This window comes from Cygnus olor, chromosome 2 (assembly GCF_009769625.2).
Source record: "Cygnus olor isolate bCygOlo1 chromosome 2, bCygOlo1.pri.v2, whole genome shotgun sequence".
Taxonomy (NCBI): Eukaryota; Metazoa; Chordata; class Aves; order Anseriformes; family Anatidae; genus Cygnus; species Cygnus olor.
Window position 1 is genome coordinate 136,484,048 of NC_049170.1, and position 13,559 is coordinate 136,497,606.

At 48.1% G+C, this 13,559-nt stretch overlaps 1 protein-coding gene across 1 annotated transcript in view; it reads left to right on the plus strand.

Moving 5' to 3' along the window:
- The first annotated feature begins 864 nt into the window (after positions 1 to 864).
- LOC121064679 (neural-cadherin-like) overlaps positions 865 to 13,559 on the plus strand; it is a 43,352-nt gene continuing 30,657 nt past the window's right edge. The window contains exons 1-7 of the mRNA XM_040546553.1: positions 865 to 1,193; positions 6,184 to 6,378; positions 6,808 to 7,033; positions 7,914 to 8,118; positions 8,502 to 8,613; positions 11,603 to 11,852; positions 12,043 to 12,185. Of these exons, the coding sequence (XP_040402487.1) occupies positions 881 to 1,193; positions 6,184 to 6,378; positions 6,808 to 7,033; positions 7,914 to 8,118; positions 8,502 to 8,613; positions 11,603 to 11,852; positions 12,043 to 12,185 (1,444 nt within the window). The 5' untranslated portion in view covers positions 865 to 880. The remainder of the gene's footprint in view (positions 1,194 to 6,183; positions 6,379 to 6,807; positions 7,034 to 7,913; positions 8,119 to 8,501; positions 8,614 to 11,602; positions 11,853 to 12,042; positions 12,186 to 13,559) is intronic.

Sequence of the window (13,559 nt, forward strand, 5' to 3'; positions counted from 1 at the left end):
TTAAAGAAGATGATCTGTCCATCTGTATCTCAGTTCTGACCTGAACTTTCCCTAAACTGCATGCTCACAGAATCACAGAATCCTTAAGGTTGGAAAAGACCACCAAGATCATTTTATGGTCCACTTATGGTTGGACCATAAACACCGGACCAGAAATTCCAGTGTTCTGGCTGGCTCAGGGTAAGTGTCATGATTTAATGATCTTTCCGGTGCCTTTAGGAGGTAGGGAATTATTCACATTTCATTTTTAGGTAGGGCACAAAAAGTAAAGGTGAGGTGTGAAAGCAAGTTAACCCTGCTTGGATCCTGATGGTGGTTTCCTGGTAACACCCCAATGAGCAACGTTCAGGGTTTCCTTTCGGATGGGATGTGGCTCGTCCTTCCTTGGGGTAACGATGGGGGCCAAGAGCTTGCAGGAACAGCGTGCAATCTCCCCGTGCCCCGCTGGCTCCCAGCATGGCCTAGCAGTTGGCTGTCATCTTGATGTCTGCCCGTAATGCTCAAGCAAAACTGATCGGGATCGTTTTGGCCGTTCAGCAAAGTTTCCCTTCCAGCCCGGACGAGTTGTCACTGGGGTTACGGCACAGCCGCCTGGCCAACAGCCCCCTGGTAGACCACCGAAGCTGGGCTCAGCATGAGGAGCACTTCCAGCAGGAAAACCTCACCCCAGCTCGACCAGCGGGACGGATCGACTTGGCACAAGGGGGACCACGAGGGGGGATGCGGGCGGGCTGGGACTGGCACTGGGAGCACTGGGGACGCCACTAAGGGTGGCTTCGCCCAGCGCAGACCACCAGGGGTGCCCGCCCCTACCGGCCCTCATTGGCGGCGGGGGCGGGCTGGGGCTCCACGCGGAGGGAGCTCAGTGCCGAGCCGTGACATGCCCCGGGCTGCCGCGTTGCTGCTGCCGCCTCTGCTGGCCCTCTGCGGGGCCACCGAGGGGCTGGGGGGTCCCGGGCTGCCCCCCGGCCCCCGGCGGTACGCGGCCCGCCTGCCCCCGGGGGCGAGGGTGGGCGACACCGTGTTCACCCTGCCGCCGGGCCGGGAGGCGGGCGGCTGGTTCGAGATGGCGGCCCCCGGGCAGGCCCCGCTGGGGGTGGACAGGGCGTCGGGGCGCCTCTACCTCAGGGGGGAGCTGCCCGCGGGCGGCGGCGCCGAGGCGCTCGTCAAGGTGCACAGAGGAGGGGGACGAGGTAAGGGGGCGGCGGGGGAGGGCTCCGGGACCCTCGTCTGGGCGCTGCGGGGATGGGGATGGGGTCGGACAGGGGATGGGGATGGGGTCGGACAGGGGATCTGGGTGTACAGGGGATGGGGTCTGACAGGGGATGGGGATGGGGTCGGACAGGGTATAAGGGTGTACAGGGGATGGGGTCTGACAGGGGATGGGGTCGGACAGGGGATGGGGGTGCCACAGGCACCCCAAGCCACACACGCACACATCCCCCGGAGCTGCTTTGCTCTTACTCGGAGTTTGTCTGACAGGGTCGCTGACAGTATTGGTGGATGTCATTTCCTTCTTTTTCTCGCACCGCTTCATTGCAGAGGGGGGTTGTAGGGCTTTCTGTAAATGTTTTATACAGCCTGTAATGGTCGGGAACTGTGTAACGTAGAGCTAGATGGAAAACAAATACATTGAAGCATGCTTGGGGCTGCGTGCTCCTTTCTGTCATGTGCAGGCTGCAAACCCCAGCGCTGTTTGGGAGACTTGTTCGTACAGGGGAGCGCTGGGCTGCACAGCTGGGAAGCAGCACGGTGAAAATGCTGGGCAGTATTTCCAGCCCTGAACCTTAAAAAAACCCTCTGACATTCAAGGCAGAACTTCTCAGTCAAGCCACAGACAAAGCCGGGAGGGTGTTGTGCTGCTTGACCGCCTTGCTTATCCCTAACGAAAGCAAATAACCTTGTGGGCAGTGTTGTATAAATCAGCCGTGCTGTCCTCTCCAATACAGTGCTGTACAATGTATTTTTTACTCCTGTCTGTGCACCGATAAAGTATTGACAAGAGATGAGCCTCAGGGAGAAAGGAATTCGATGATCAAGTGGGACAAGGTCATTTAGTTGCTCCTTTGAGCCACTTTTAAAATAAAAACTATCTCCTAAATGTGTACAGTAGTGAACTTGGGATCTCTTTCTAGCTGCTTATGAAGACAACTAAAGATTCAGAGGCTTCGAGCATCTTGTTCTCATTTGAAACAACTTGGTGAACTGTCTAAAGCCAAGCAGAATTAACTTGTGCCTGCTCCTCATTTCTCCTCATGCCACTTACCAAATATAATTAACAGTGGGTGACACAACAGTCAATACTATGGGACATGCGCCCAACTTTTTATCCTCTCATTAAACGAGAAACAAAGCCATCAGACCCTCACTAATTGCCATGTGTTACGTAAAAATGGTATGAGTGGAGATAGGCATTTCGCGGGTGCTGCTTCTCCAGTGACGTTTGTGTGTTGGCTTTTTGTTTTCAAGGAAAAGGCGGTAACACAGAGCACTGTCTCACTGTAGTCCTAGAAGATGAGGTATTAGCGTTGAAGTACCGAAATAAATGTGAGTGTGGAGTACTGCAGCCTCCTGAATCCTGACTTAGCAGTAGCAGTGATGGCCCTCATGGCTGAGAGGGCCCTGTGGACCCGCTCCTCTGCAGGGGTGTCGTAGGCAGAGCCCGATAGGCAGCGAGCCGTGCGACTCACCGACAGCAAGCTACGTTTTTAAAAAGGCATCTGTCAAATCCTGAAGTTCCTGAAAATGCACCTAGCCCACGTTGTGCTTTCAAACATCAAGCAGTTTGATTTCTTTTTGCTTTCTGACAGAAAAAACACATTCACCAGTATGCCCACCTGGAAGGGAAAACCATTTAATCCGCTTAATGCAGCTTCCGTAAAAGCTAATGAGTAACCTTGTACGTTGCCAGCTCTGATTTCCAGTGAAGATACAGCTTAGTTTTTTCATGCAAAAATGGCCCATTTCTTCCTGGCACCCCCTGACATTTTTAGAGCAAACCAAACCTGAGACCAGAAGCAGAAACCTGACCTGGCAGCCAGGACTGGAGGTCACGCTGCTGGTTTCTCTTCCCTCTATCGGACTGATTAAAGCCATATGTGGATGCCACTGCTATGCCTTCAAGTTCAGGTGCCAGCAGAGGAAAGGCTTGATTTGCTTGAACTGTGAAACCATTTTAATGGCCAGGGATCATTAGACAAAACAGCAAGCTCCAGGATGAAGGTTATTGTGTTACCCTGTCTGTCTGTATCTCTGGAAGAATCTCACGGTAAAAATATATAGTGACCCAGAGGCAATAAATAAGTGGTAAGAATGTGGGGTAATGTCTATAGATCAGAAACAAGCAAAAAACTTCAAAAGTGAAGAGGTAAATGTAAAGTTTGTTACTAGTATTCCTAGCAAGGTGCATAAGGATTTCTCATCACTTAAATAGATGCCTTGTTGTAACAAGATAAAGAGAAGAGCAGAGCTCTCCAAAGGAAAATATGCAGCCCTTTATCCTTAACACCAGCCTGGTAACTCTCTTTATACAGCCTAGGATTTCATATTTCTGAAAAGTCAGTGTATTAAAGCAACAGGAAGGCACTTAAAATTTGTTTCAGACCCAGATCAAAGCTGCACCTTGCCAGAAATATCCCTGCATGCCCTCACCATTGCCTCACACCCCACGAGCACAGCGTGTGGCTGATGTTGGTGCTGCAGGATGGGATGCCCCAAATCCAGTTTGCACAGGTAGTTTGCCCGTTCCTTTGTACCTAGGCAAGCATGCAAACAGATTTTGCTTTTGGAAATACAATCCTGAAGCGGAGCTGATCTTCATCCCATCCATGCCTCTCTGCTCCCCTTTGAAGGCTGTCCTCACTCATGTGCTGGTGGCTTCCATGCAGGCGTTTCAGTGCAGGCATTAATTTTTCGGTGCCAGCACAGCAATTGGTGCATAAAAATTTAAGAAGCAACGTTTAAAAACATCACCTTAGGAAATGGGCTGGTGGAAAGGAGGAGGTTCTGCTCCTGTAACTGTGCTCTTCTTGCTTGCACACTGCTGATGGAAGGACCTGACAACAGCACTTGGTGCCAGCAGAGTAAGGAGTGCTTTGTGCCTACAACTACGGATGTATTTGCTTCACATCAGGTGGGTTGGCGAAGGTTTTGGCCGAGGAAGCAAATGCTGTGTGTACGGAACAGACATCTGTTCCGATGGTAAGGCTATTGCCCTGCCTTCGAGATATGGCCATACCTACTTACTGCAATGGAGCCCAGTAGGTGTGGTAGTGTGTCGCGGGGGATATGATACCCCTGAGCGCTGTACCCAAACCTTAGGAGTATTTCTGAGGCACCAATCTGTTCGCTAACAGAACTTTCACCCTCTACAATCTGTCATCAGTGTTCGGTGTGGAGCTGACCCGTCATTTTCGTGACGCACTGGAACTGCACCAGTCTGCTCATCGAGACCACGTGAAAACTGATTTCTCTTTTCCTTTCCCTCAGAGCGAACCATTATTTGGGATCCCTGCTGGCTTTCCTGAGGCTTGTAGGAACAAATCAGCCACTGGATTCAAAGGCCATTGGGGCAGGAGAGAGTGGGCACAGCTGGCAGCATGACTGTGTAAATACCACTTCTGTGGGCCCACAAGCATTTGTAAAACCAGCGATGAATGCTAGTTAAAGATTAATTATTCCTATAAGACATCTGTTATAAGTTTAAATACTCTTTAAATGCATTATTCCTATGTATATTGAAATTCGGGGGAAATTTCTGAAAGGCACAAAAATACACATTGAAGAGTCTTCACAAGCCATGTCCGTATGTGTCTTAATTTTTTTCAGATCCAGAGCTTTTCTTCTAGGATGCTGTGTAGTTGGTGAGGACTGGGCTGCAGGTGTTTTGGTGCTAAGGGCTGTTTTAGAGCTGCTTTATGAGAATCTGACACCCATGCTTGGTCCATCCTTAGGTAGTGCTGGAGTACCTGGGACTGATCATAACTGAAAAGCAAGGACTGGAGTGTTCAAAAGCAGCTGGAATGGTAAAAACAAAACAAACAAACAAACAAAAAAAACCAAAACCAATCTCTGTTGTTAGTCAGGGCTAACGACTAGAAACTGGGACACAAGAGTGGCTTGCAGCCATACAACATCTAGTTAGGAAAAAGTCTGATAAACTGCTAGGTCTGAGAAATCTGATTTATGATTTCCTAGGTGGTTTATGAGGAAGATGTATTACCAAATCTGAGTGAGAGAAGTGAACAGTGCTTGAAAGAGGGGAATAAAAAAAAAAACAAAAAAACAAGGAGGATCTTGGAAATAGGCAACAATTCCCCCCAGTCTTTGTGGTGATGTGTAATGTTAAAGACAAACAGGTTTTGTGCAAGCTGCCTGCCCGCCAGGCATTTTACCTTGCTGCCTCAGTAACTGCTGTGTCTGCAGGGAGGTCTACAACCTCAAGGCAACTTAAACCTAAAGAAATGAGCCCCCCCCCTCGGTTTTTTTTTCCTTTTTGTTTCTACCAAAACACACTGATCTTTTCATAGTTTTCAGTCGATTTGATTACATTTTAAAAAATTACTCTTGTAAAATGTGATTCATAAGGAAAATTGCAAATTTATAGCACAAGAATTTAGGGGCTTTCTAGAACCACTATTTTTTGGTATGATATTTGAGATGGAAGCTTATTAATTTATTCAGTGCACCGGGTGTTTCCTGGCAATTACTTCTTTTAATTTGAGGAAAAAACAGGTAATTAGAAACTAATTTTGTGTTTCAGTCCTGAAGATTACAAGGCTTCCTTAGCCACGATTTGGAGGCTGACAGGACCTGCTTCTCGGGCACAGATTCCCTGGGCAGGGTTGAGCGGTGGGTTGGAGCTGCTGGCCCTGCCCTGCCCCTGTAACTCCTGCACCGAGAGCCCAGCGCGGCGCTGTGTGAGCACCCAGCCTTGGTGCCATGGAACCGAGTGCTTCGGAAACATCCTTACATGCTGTGCTCTCTCTTCTACATTCATATGGTTTTGCCAGAGGGGATGTAAACAAAATAACCACCATTATTTCCCAGGTGGGATCTTTAGGCATGTTTTTTGCTTCTCAGCTTCCCAAAGGTTTCCATTATAAACCCACTTCGGTCAGTGCAGTTCGAGTCCTCGTCTTGGGTCTGCGAACAAGCTGCCAGCAGCGTGTGCATCTCTTGCAGACGACGACTGGTACCTCTGCCACGTCACCCTGCTGGCCCCAGAGGAGGAGCTCCTGTCCTGGGCCATGTACCCGTACCCCTACCTGGCACGCGTTGATCCAGACGCCCGCAAAGGCACCCTCGTCTACCAGCTCGCTGCACGATACAGTACCAGCGAAAACACCAGCGCTGGCCTAACATACACACTAGTTGCAGGTAGGTCCAGGCTGAAAAAATGGCAAGCATCTGCCAAGTTGCAGATTTTTCTTATCAGTTTCCCATTTTATGAGTTCAGTCGGTAGGTTTTATCCATTGTGGGGGGGACACAAGATACAGCGAAGGTGGGAGGCTTTAGGTAAAATAGATATGTGGAGGGGAATCTTCTTTCCGCCCCTCGCTTTGCTTTACTTCTGTTTTGAAATTGGATGCAGCCTTACAGTTAGCTTAAGGCTCTGGTTTTTGTACAGTCTTGTCTCTTTTACTCTGCACCAGCCAACAGCCCAGTGTAAGAGATAAGGAAAGGGAAAAATAAGCACATGCAAGGTTGTAGGTAGACGATTTGAGGATAGCTCACCTTAAAACACTGAAGATGCAAACGCTCTTGCTGCGGGGCATGTTTCACACCAGCTTTGCGTACCTTGGCAGGTGGTGAGGAGCGATTTCAGGTAGATGCAGACACCGGGGTTATCAGGACGACGGGCCTGCCTCTGGCGTGGAACAAGGAGTACGTGGTCACCGTGCAAGCCTCGGATGAGTATGGCAGCAAGAGCCCCTATGCCTCCATCTCCGTCCTGGCAGGCTCCCGGCCTCCGCAGTTCATTAACATGTCCTACAGCGTGTTTGTCCCCGAAAATACTCCGGCGGGAGAAAAGTAAGTCCTGCTTTGTCAGGTGACCTCCCTCACCACTGTCTGGGAGGATCTTTACGGAGCCCAATAAAGGGATGTTTCCTGTTTTTACTTCTCAGGGCTATGCGTGTGCGTTTGTGTATTACAGTATAATAAATGTGATGTGCTTTCTAAAATAAATGATCTTTTTTCTGGTGTTTGAGGGTCTGTTCAGCTGCCTGAGAGCAGCACAGGGTTTTAAGGTACCCAGCAGCAGGTGGAGCTGCACTGTAGGGCATTTAAGGAATAAGAAATCTCCAATTAAGCTGGTGAAATAGGAAAAGCTGCTGTAGATGTGCCACTTGCTCCTTAAAAGAGACCAAATGGGGTGGAGAGAAATCTGTCTCCCTCCCTGGAGCTTTCGCTAAGGCGGCCTTAGAGTGTTTTGTCATACTGGCCAGAGACTTGTGAGAGATGAAGCTTTCGAGCATAAGTCATGGTAGAAAGGCAAGCATTTATTTCATTGCCTGGGGAGGGGACAGCAGCATATCTGGAAAGGCCCCGTGCTTACTGTTTTTCCTATCCATCTGAACCAACTCCTTTTCTTAATCTAAAGCTTCAAAGAAAGTCAGAAGTGTAGCAGTTATCTATACAACTGAAGTAGAACAGTAACTCCTGTAAAGCCCTGGAAAGAGTACATAGGGGAAGAAAAGGGGATTTCGTGTTAAAAGGGGATTGAAAAGCATTTTATCCCAGCTCTGCTGTGTTAGGGATCAGCTTGGTGAGAGATGAGGGGGCTTCCTGTAGCACAGGCGCTTCCAGCCTGAATCCACCTTTTACCATCCACTCCTCACTCTTCTAGCTACCCACCCGACATCTTTCCTTGTAGTGTTGAAGCGAAGGATTATTCTCTCCCTCTTTACAGAATAGCAGTGGTCGAGGCTGTTTCCTTCCAGAGCCAGCCCCTTTCGTACTCGCTGCTGACGAACCCCAGCGGGCTGTTCAGCGTCAGGCAGGGGAGCGGAGAGCTCCACCTGAGCCAGCCTGTGGACTACGAGGGCGAGCACCACCTCTACCACCTCCTCCTGAAAGCCACGGAAGCTGAGAGCGAGCTGAGCAGCGTGACCGAGGTATGGGAATCGCTTCACGTGCCACCCGCTGTCCTGTCCAGCTCCATCACCTTATGAGCTGAATGAGTTACACGCGTGGATAGTCCAGAAAATTCGTGAAGAGAGATGCTGCTCAGGAGGGAGGATGTCTTATGATCAAGGCAGAAGTCTGGGCTCTGATCTGGGGTCATTTAGGCTAAATGAAATACTTGTTTGGCTTTGGCTTTGCCTCCCATCAGCTTGGAAGTGGAGGAGATGACATTTCTCTGTGTTGTAGTGTGAGAAAATGCTTAATGTCCCATCCTTATACCTCCAGTGAATGCCCAGCCTATATCCAGGGTGAGGTGCGCATTTTCCTGAGCGTAGAAACCAATATTCCTTCTCAAGGTGGCCTTTTGTCTCAGGTCGTGGTCCATATCACGGATGAAAACGACTGTTCTCCTGAGTTCCAGCACTCCATTTACACCAGGGACAACATTCCTGAAACCATTCCTGTCGGCACGTCTCTTCTGCAAGGTGAGCACCTTCCCGGTACCTCTCGCTTCACTCTTGTCCCATTAGCTGGTGTTACAGGTTCACATTTCTTCCATGAGAAAATGCTCTTCCACGGCGAGCTTTGTAAAATGTAGACTTTACTTGGTAAAATGTAGACTTCCCTGGGGTCTGCAGATGGCTTTTTTAGGTATCCTGGAAGTAGATTTGTAAGTGTCTTAAGGGGAGGATGGAGTTGAATGCATTGGTCCAGGGGCAGCTGCTGCAATCGGTGTGGGTAAGGGTCACGAGGCAGAGCAGCACCAGAGAGAGCTGGTGATGCAGCGAGATGCAGGGAGCCCTGAGCTGGTGCATCTGCACAAGGGGGGGCAGAGATGCTGCTTTGGGAGCAACCTGGCCTTGAACACCTCCAGGATGGGGCATCCACAGCTCCTCTGGGCAACCTGTGCCAGTGCCTCACCGCCCTCTGAGCAAAGAGTTTCTTCCTTGTATCTAATCTAAACCCACCCTCTTTCAGAATATTATCCACTTGAAAAAATGGAGCTGTTGGAAATAATTTTAAACCCCAAGGTCCAACCAAAACTTCACAGTCACTTTCAAAATCCTGTGGCTGCACAAATAAGGACTGAACTTGGATGGCACTGCACCTTTTGTCTCACTTTATGGAGTCCAACAAAAATAGGAATAAAAGTCCATTTTCCAACCTGTTTTTCTGTTTTTCATCTTTGAAGATGTCTCCAGGTCTGACATAGCCCATCATGATGTGACAGGTGACACAGATGTGCTCTGCCTAAAACCAGGAAAACGCACGTGTGCTCGCTGTCAGTGTTCAAATCAAAGCACGGGCAGGTGCCAGGTAATGGGAGTGCAGGCTGAGACCTCACGGTGGTGATGAACTCTGTAAAATGGGTGAGCGCCAAGGCAAGACTTAGTGAAAATGTTCACATCTAGGACGTGTCTTTTGAAGACAAGGACGTAAGTTTCCTGAATTTGAAGCTGAACGTGTGCAGGACGCAGGGGTGATAAGAAGCTTAGTTTCCCCTGCGTGGCGACATGGTGATAGCAGGGCTGCAGGGACTGCTTTCCCTGCAAACTTATCAAGAGAGCTCACCGCTTGCTGCAGCTCATTTTTTGGTTTAGTGGCTGATGGGAAGAAATAAGTTGCCAGTTGATCAGAACAATTAACTGCTAGAAGTTCCCAAGCATGTGATTTTCTTTGAAAAGACGAATGCTGTTCTCTCCGTGAGACTTGTAAAGCTGATTAAAACTCACCCAACTGCAGGAAAAAAATGTGTGCCCCACGTCCAAATCAAGCAGAATGGCAAAGCTCTGCAGTAAGGTTTATAAGCGCATCCAGCTTGGTTGTCTTGCCATACCGGGTAAATTATGGGGTATATTATGGTAAATACTGGGTAAAACAGTGATCTGTGCCACTTGTTAAACCTGCGGATGATGTAAACGCAGGGTTTGGTCATCAAACATTTTTATTTCAGCACACTGGAAGGCTGGCTTGCGTGGTGTTTGTAGTGTTGATGCTCTGCTAACCCAGTCAGTCTGTCTGCTTAGTCACTACAGGCAGATTGACGCTCACTGCACGTGCTTTAGGATGCCTGGATACAAACGAGGATGCTCTGAAAAGCGCAGAGGTTTGTGTTCAGCAGGGGACAGTGAACTTCTTCAGCTGCGCCAGCAAAGCAAGGCTTAGAGTTGTAGCTGGCAAGTGTGTGTGGAAATACCAGGCTTTGGACTGTAGTTAGCTTGCACTGAGATAGCTCAGAGCACGGGCAGAGCTAGCACAGACCTGCTTGCGCTTGCTGTATGAGCCTCAAAATGGGTTTGCAGTGCAGATCAGTTTGCAGGATGGAATGGAATGGGAATGGAACTCCCAGTTGCTATTGGGAAGCAAGGGATGGCTGTGTAACGTGCAAGCATCACATTCCCTATTTGTCAGGGGGAAAAAAAAAGATAAAAAAGGTATGATCATTGAGCATGTAAAATGTGCTTTTGTAAATGGATTTGGAGATGTTAAACAGGAAATTAGAACCACAAGAATGACCTTTTATACTGAGATGAGTAACTTTCCAAAAGCAGAGGTAGTTGTTTTTTTGTTGCTGTGGGTTGTTGTTTGTTTGTTTGTTTCCTGAGTAACTAACACAGTATTTCACTGCTCTTTTTGAAATCTTGCTCTTCTCCGTTCCTATTTCGAGTTAGTATTCTGATAATTATGGGTCACTGATTCTTCACCTCATAGAGCAGTCTGTCAGGTTGTCCATGTGCTTGTTACATGCGCTGGCATCACTTCTGTGCCTTCCACAAGACTAATTTAGTGCTGAGATGGCCCTAATCGTATCCTCCTGGTCAAATGAGGAAGTGGTTTAATACCGGTATGAGGCGAAGCCTCGCTGTCTGGCTAGAAAAGTGGCAGGGTAATTGAAAAGGTGAGCTCCTGCTCTTCAAATCACTTTTGATGCAACATGTAAGCTCTCGCTCTTTGTTCTGCTGCTTTGCTGCTCTGGAGCAGATGGCACACCGTGGGTACTGAGCAAACACTTGTCGGGGAGGAATGTTTAAGCACTCTATACCTTGAAGCGCCAGGTAATTAAAAAGTACTTTAGCTATAACGTAGCTGGGAGCTAATTAAATTGGAATTTTGCATCCCCAGAGAGGGCGAGGACACAATTTGTGACTGATAATGCTCGAACAATGTGCATATTGATTGCGTGTTAATTACCAGTGCTGACTGCAGTTTGCACGAAGCAGGTTGCAGTGCTGGGATTGCCGTGCTCTTAGGGCACTGCAGCGAGCAGCCAGGCCGGGGTGGTGCTGTCTTGCTTGTTTTGTCCCAGGTTCCTGCCGAGTTCCCAGCCTCCTACTGCAAATAAGGCTTTTATGATGGCTTTTTAAGAAATTTTGCATGATGTCTGTTCCAAAAAAAAACCTGTCTGAAGTTTACTAGGTAGGAAATAGCATAACCAAAGCCCTGCTGCAGCATGTTAAATGTGTTCCCTAACAGTTCTTGCCACAGACTGCGACTCTGGCTCCAACTCAGAGATCTCCTACTTCGTCCAGAGCACTGATTTTTCCATCACGCACCACGGGGTCATCAATTCTAACCAGAGGCTGAACTTTGAGCGAGCAAACCATATGTATGAGTTCGTGGTGATAGCTGTCGATAAAGGACATCCCCCTCGGACAGGAACCGCGTCCGTGCGCGTTCGAATGGCCAACATGAATGACGAGGCTCCTGTGTTCTCCCAGCCCGTGTAAGCCACCTTGAATGCCTGCTTTGCTTTTTACAGATTCTGTGTGTAACCTTGATAACACTTGGCTAAAGGTTTTTGGGTTTTTTTTGTACATCCGTAAGCCCCAGTGAGACCAGAGGGTAATGTGTATGAAGAAAGGCTTTAGAAGCTGGAACTAAATGCCCTCCAATTTCTCCCTTCCGTGCACCAGTTACAGAACCTTCATCTCAGAAGACGCTGGTCCCAGTACCTTGGTGGCCACTGTCCGGGCCAAAGACCCTGATGGAGATGGGGTGCTGTACCTAATTGCTGGAGGTAACGAGGAGGGCAATTTTGAACTGGATAGTCAGACAGGTAAGAAAGGTTTTACGACAGTTATAAGTGAATGCAAGTCTCTGGTTTATCTTCAGGTTACTCTCAGGCAGAGATTCAGAACAACTTTTAAAATTCCATTGTTAATTTTCCTGTAACTTTTTTTCTAAGTGCATGCCCTTTTTTCTGTCCCTTTTACAGCATTGGTCTACAGCAATTGCCTCGTATATACAAATTTGGAAGATAAAATTGTATGTATTAATTCTAAGCAATCTCTTCTATTTTAATTTCCATACACCAAATTCAAGTTCAGCATGGGAGAAAATGGATCCTAAAAAGAGAATGGCTTTTACTTAAACTAAATACAATACAGGGCTGCCAAGTGAGTACAGTCTAGTTTCTACTGTCTCGTAATAAATGGCATCTTACCTCAGCAGTAGTGCTGAAGCCACTTAGATCTTTGCATTTATTCATGAAGCATGGTACTACTACTCAATAAAAGAGAAGTAACTGACTGGCTTTTCTTTGCAGGTACATTTGTTGAATGCACAAAGCAAACACATTTTAAAAACACTGAGGGGAAAAATATTTTTTCACTACCTTTTCTAGCTATAACACTGGTTCTTAAACATGAGGGCAGCCCCACTTGGCAACGTGGAATGTGTTCAGGGAAGACAAGATACCACAGAAAAACTCCACCTGGCCTCTGTTTCCCTCCTTTTATGTCCATTCTTCTCCTCCAAAGTTCTCTCCCCTGGCAGCCACACAAAGGGTGCAACATTTTCTTTCCTACAAAGAAAGGCTGAGAGAGCTGAGGTTGCTCAGCCTGGACAAAAGAAGGTGCTGGGGAGACCTTATAGCGGCCTTCCAGTACTGGAAGGGGGCTTATAAGATGAAGAGAGACTTTTTACAGATCCTGTAGTGGTGGGACAAGGGGTAATGATTTTAAACTGAAAGAGGATAGATTTAGATTAGATATAAGGGGGAAATTCTTCAGTCAGAGGGTGGTGAGGCCCTGGCACAGGCTGCCCAGAGAAGCTGTGGATGCCCCATCCCTGGAGGTGCTCAAGGCCAGGCTGGATGGGGCTTTGGGCAACCTGGTCTGGTGGGAGGTGTCCCTGCCCATGGCAGGGGGCTGGGTTTAGGTGATCTTTAAGGTCCCTTCCAACCCAAACCACTCTGTGATTCTATGATACTGTCTAGTCTGTATTTACAGCTTCACCTGTATGTCAAAAGTCATATGGAATCACCATATTCATATAATCTGCAAGTGCAGATGCTTCGTATCAGCTAAAATTACCTCTTTGATATTCGCGGTTGACTTGAATATCACCAACATTTGGTGCCCTGGTCCCAGGACTGTGCGATCTGATGTGATGACTGATGTGATTTAGTGAAGACTGAATCCTGTACTTT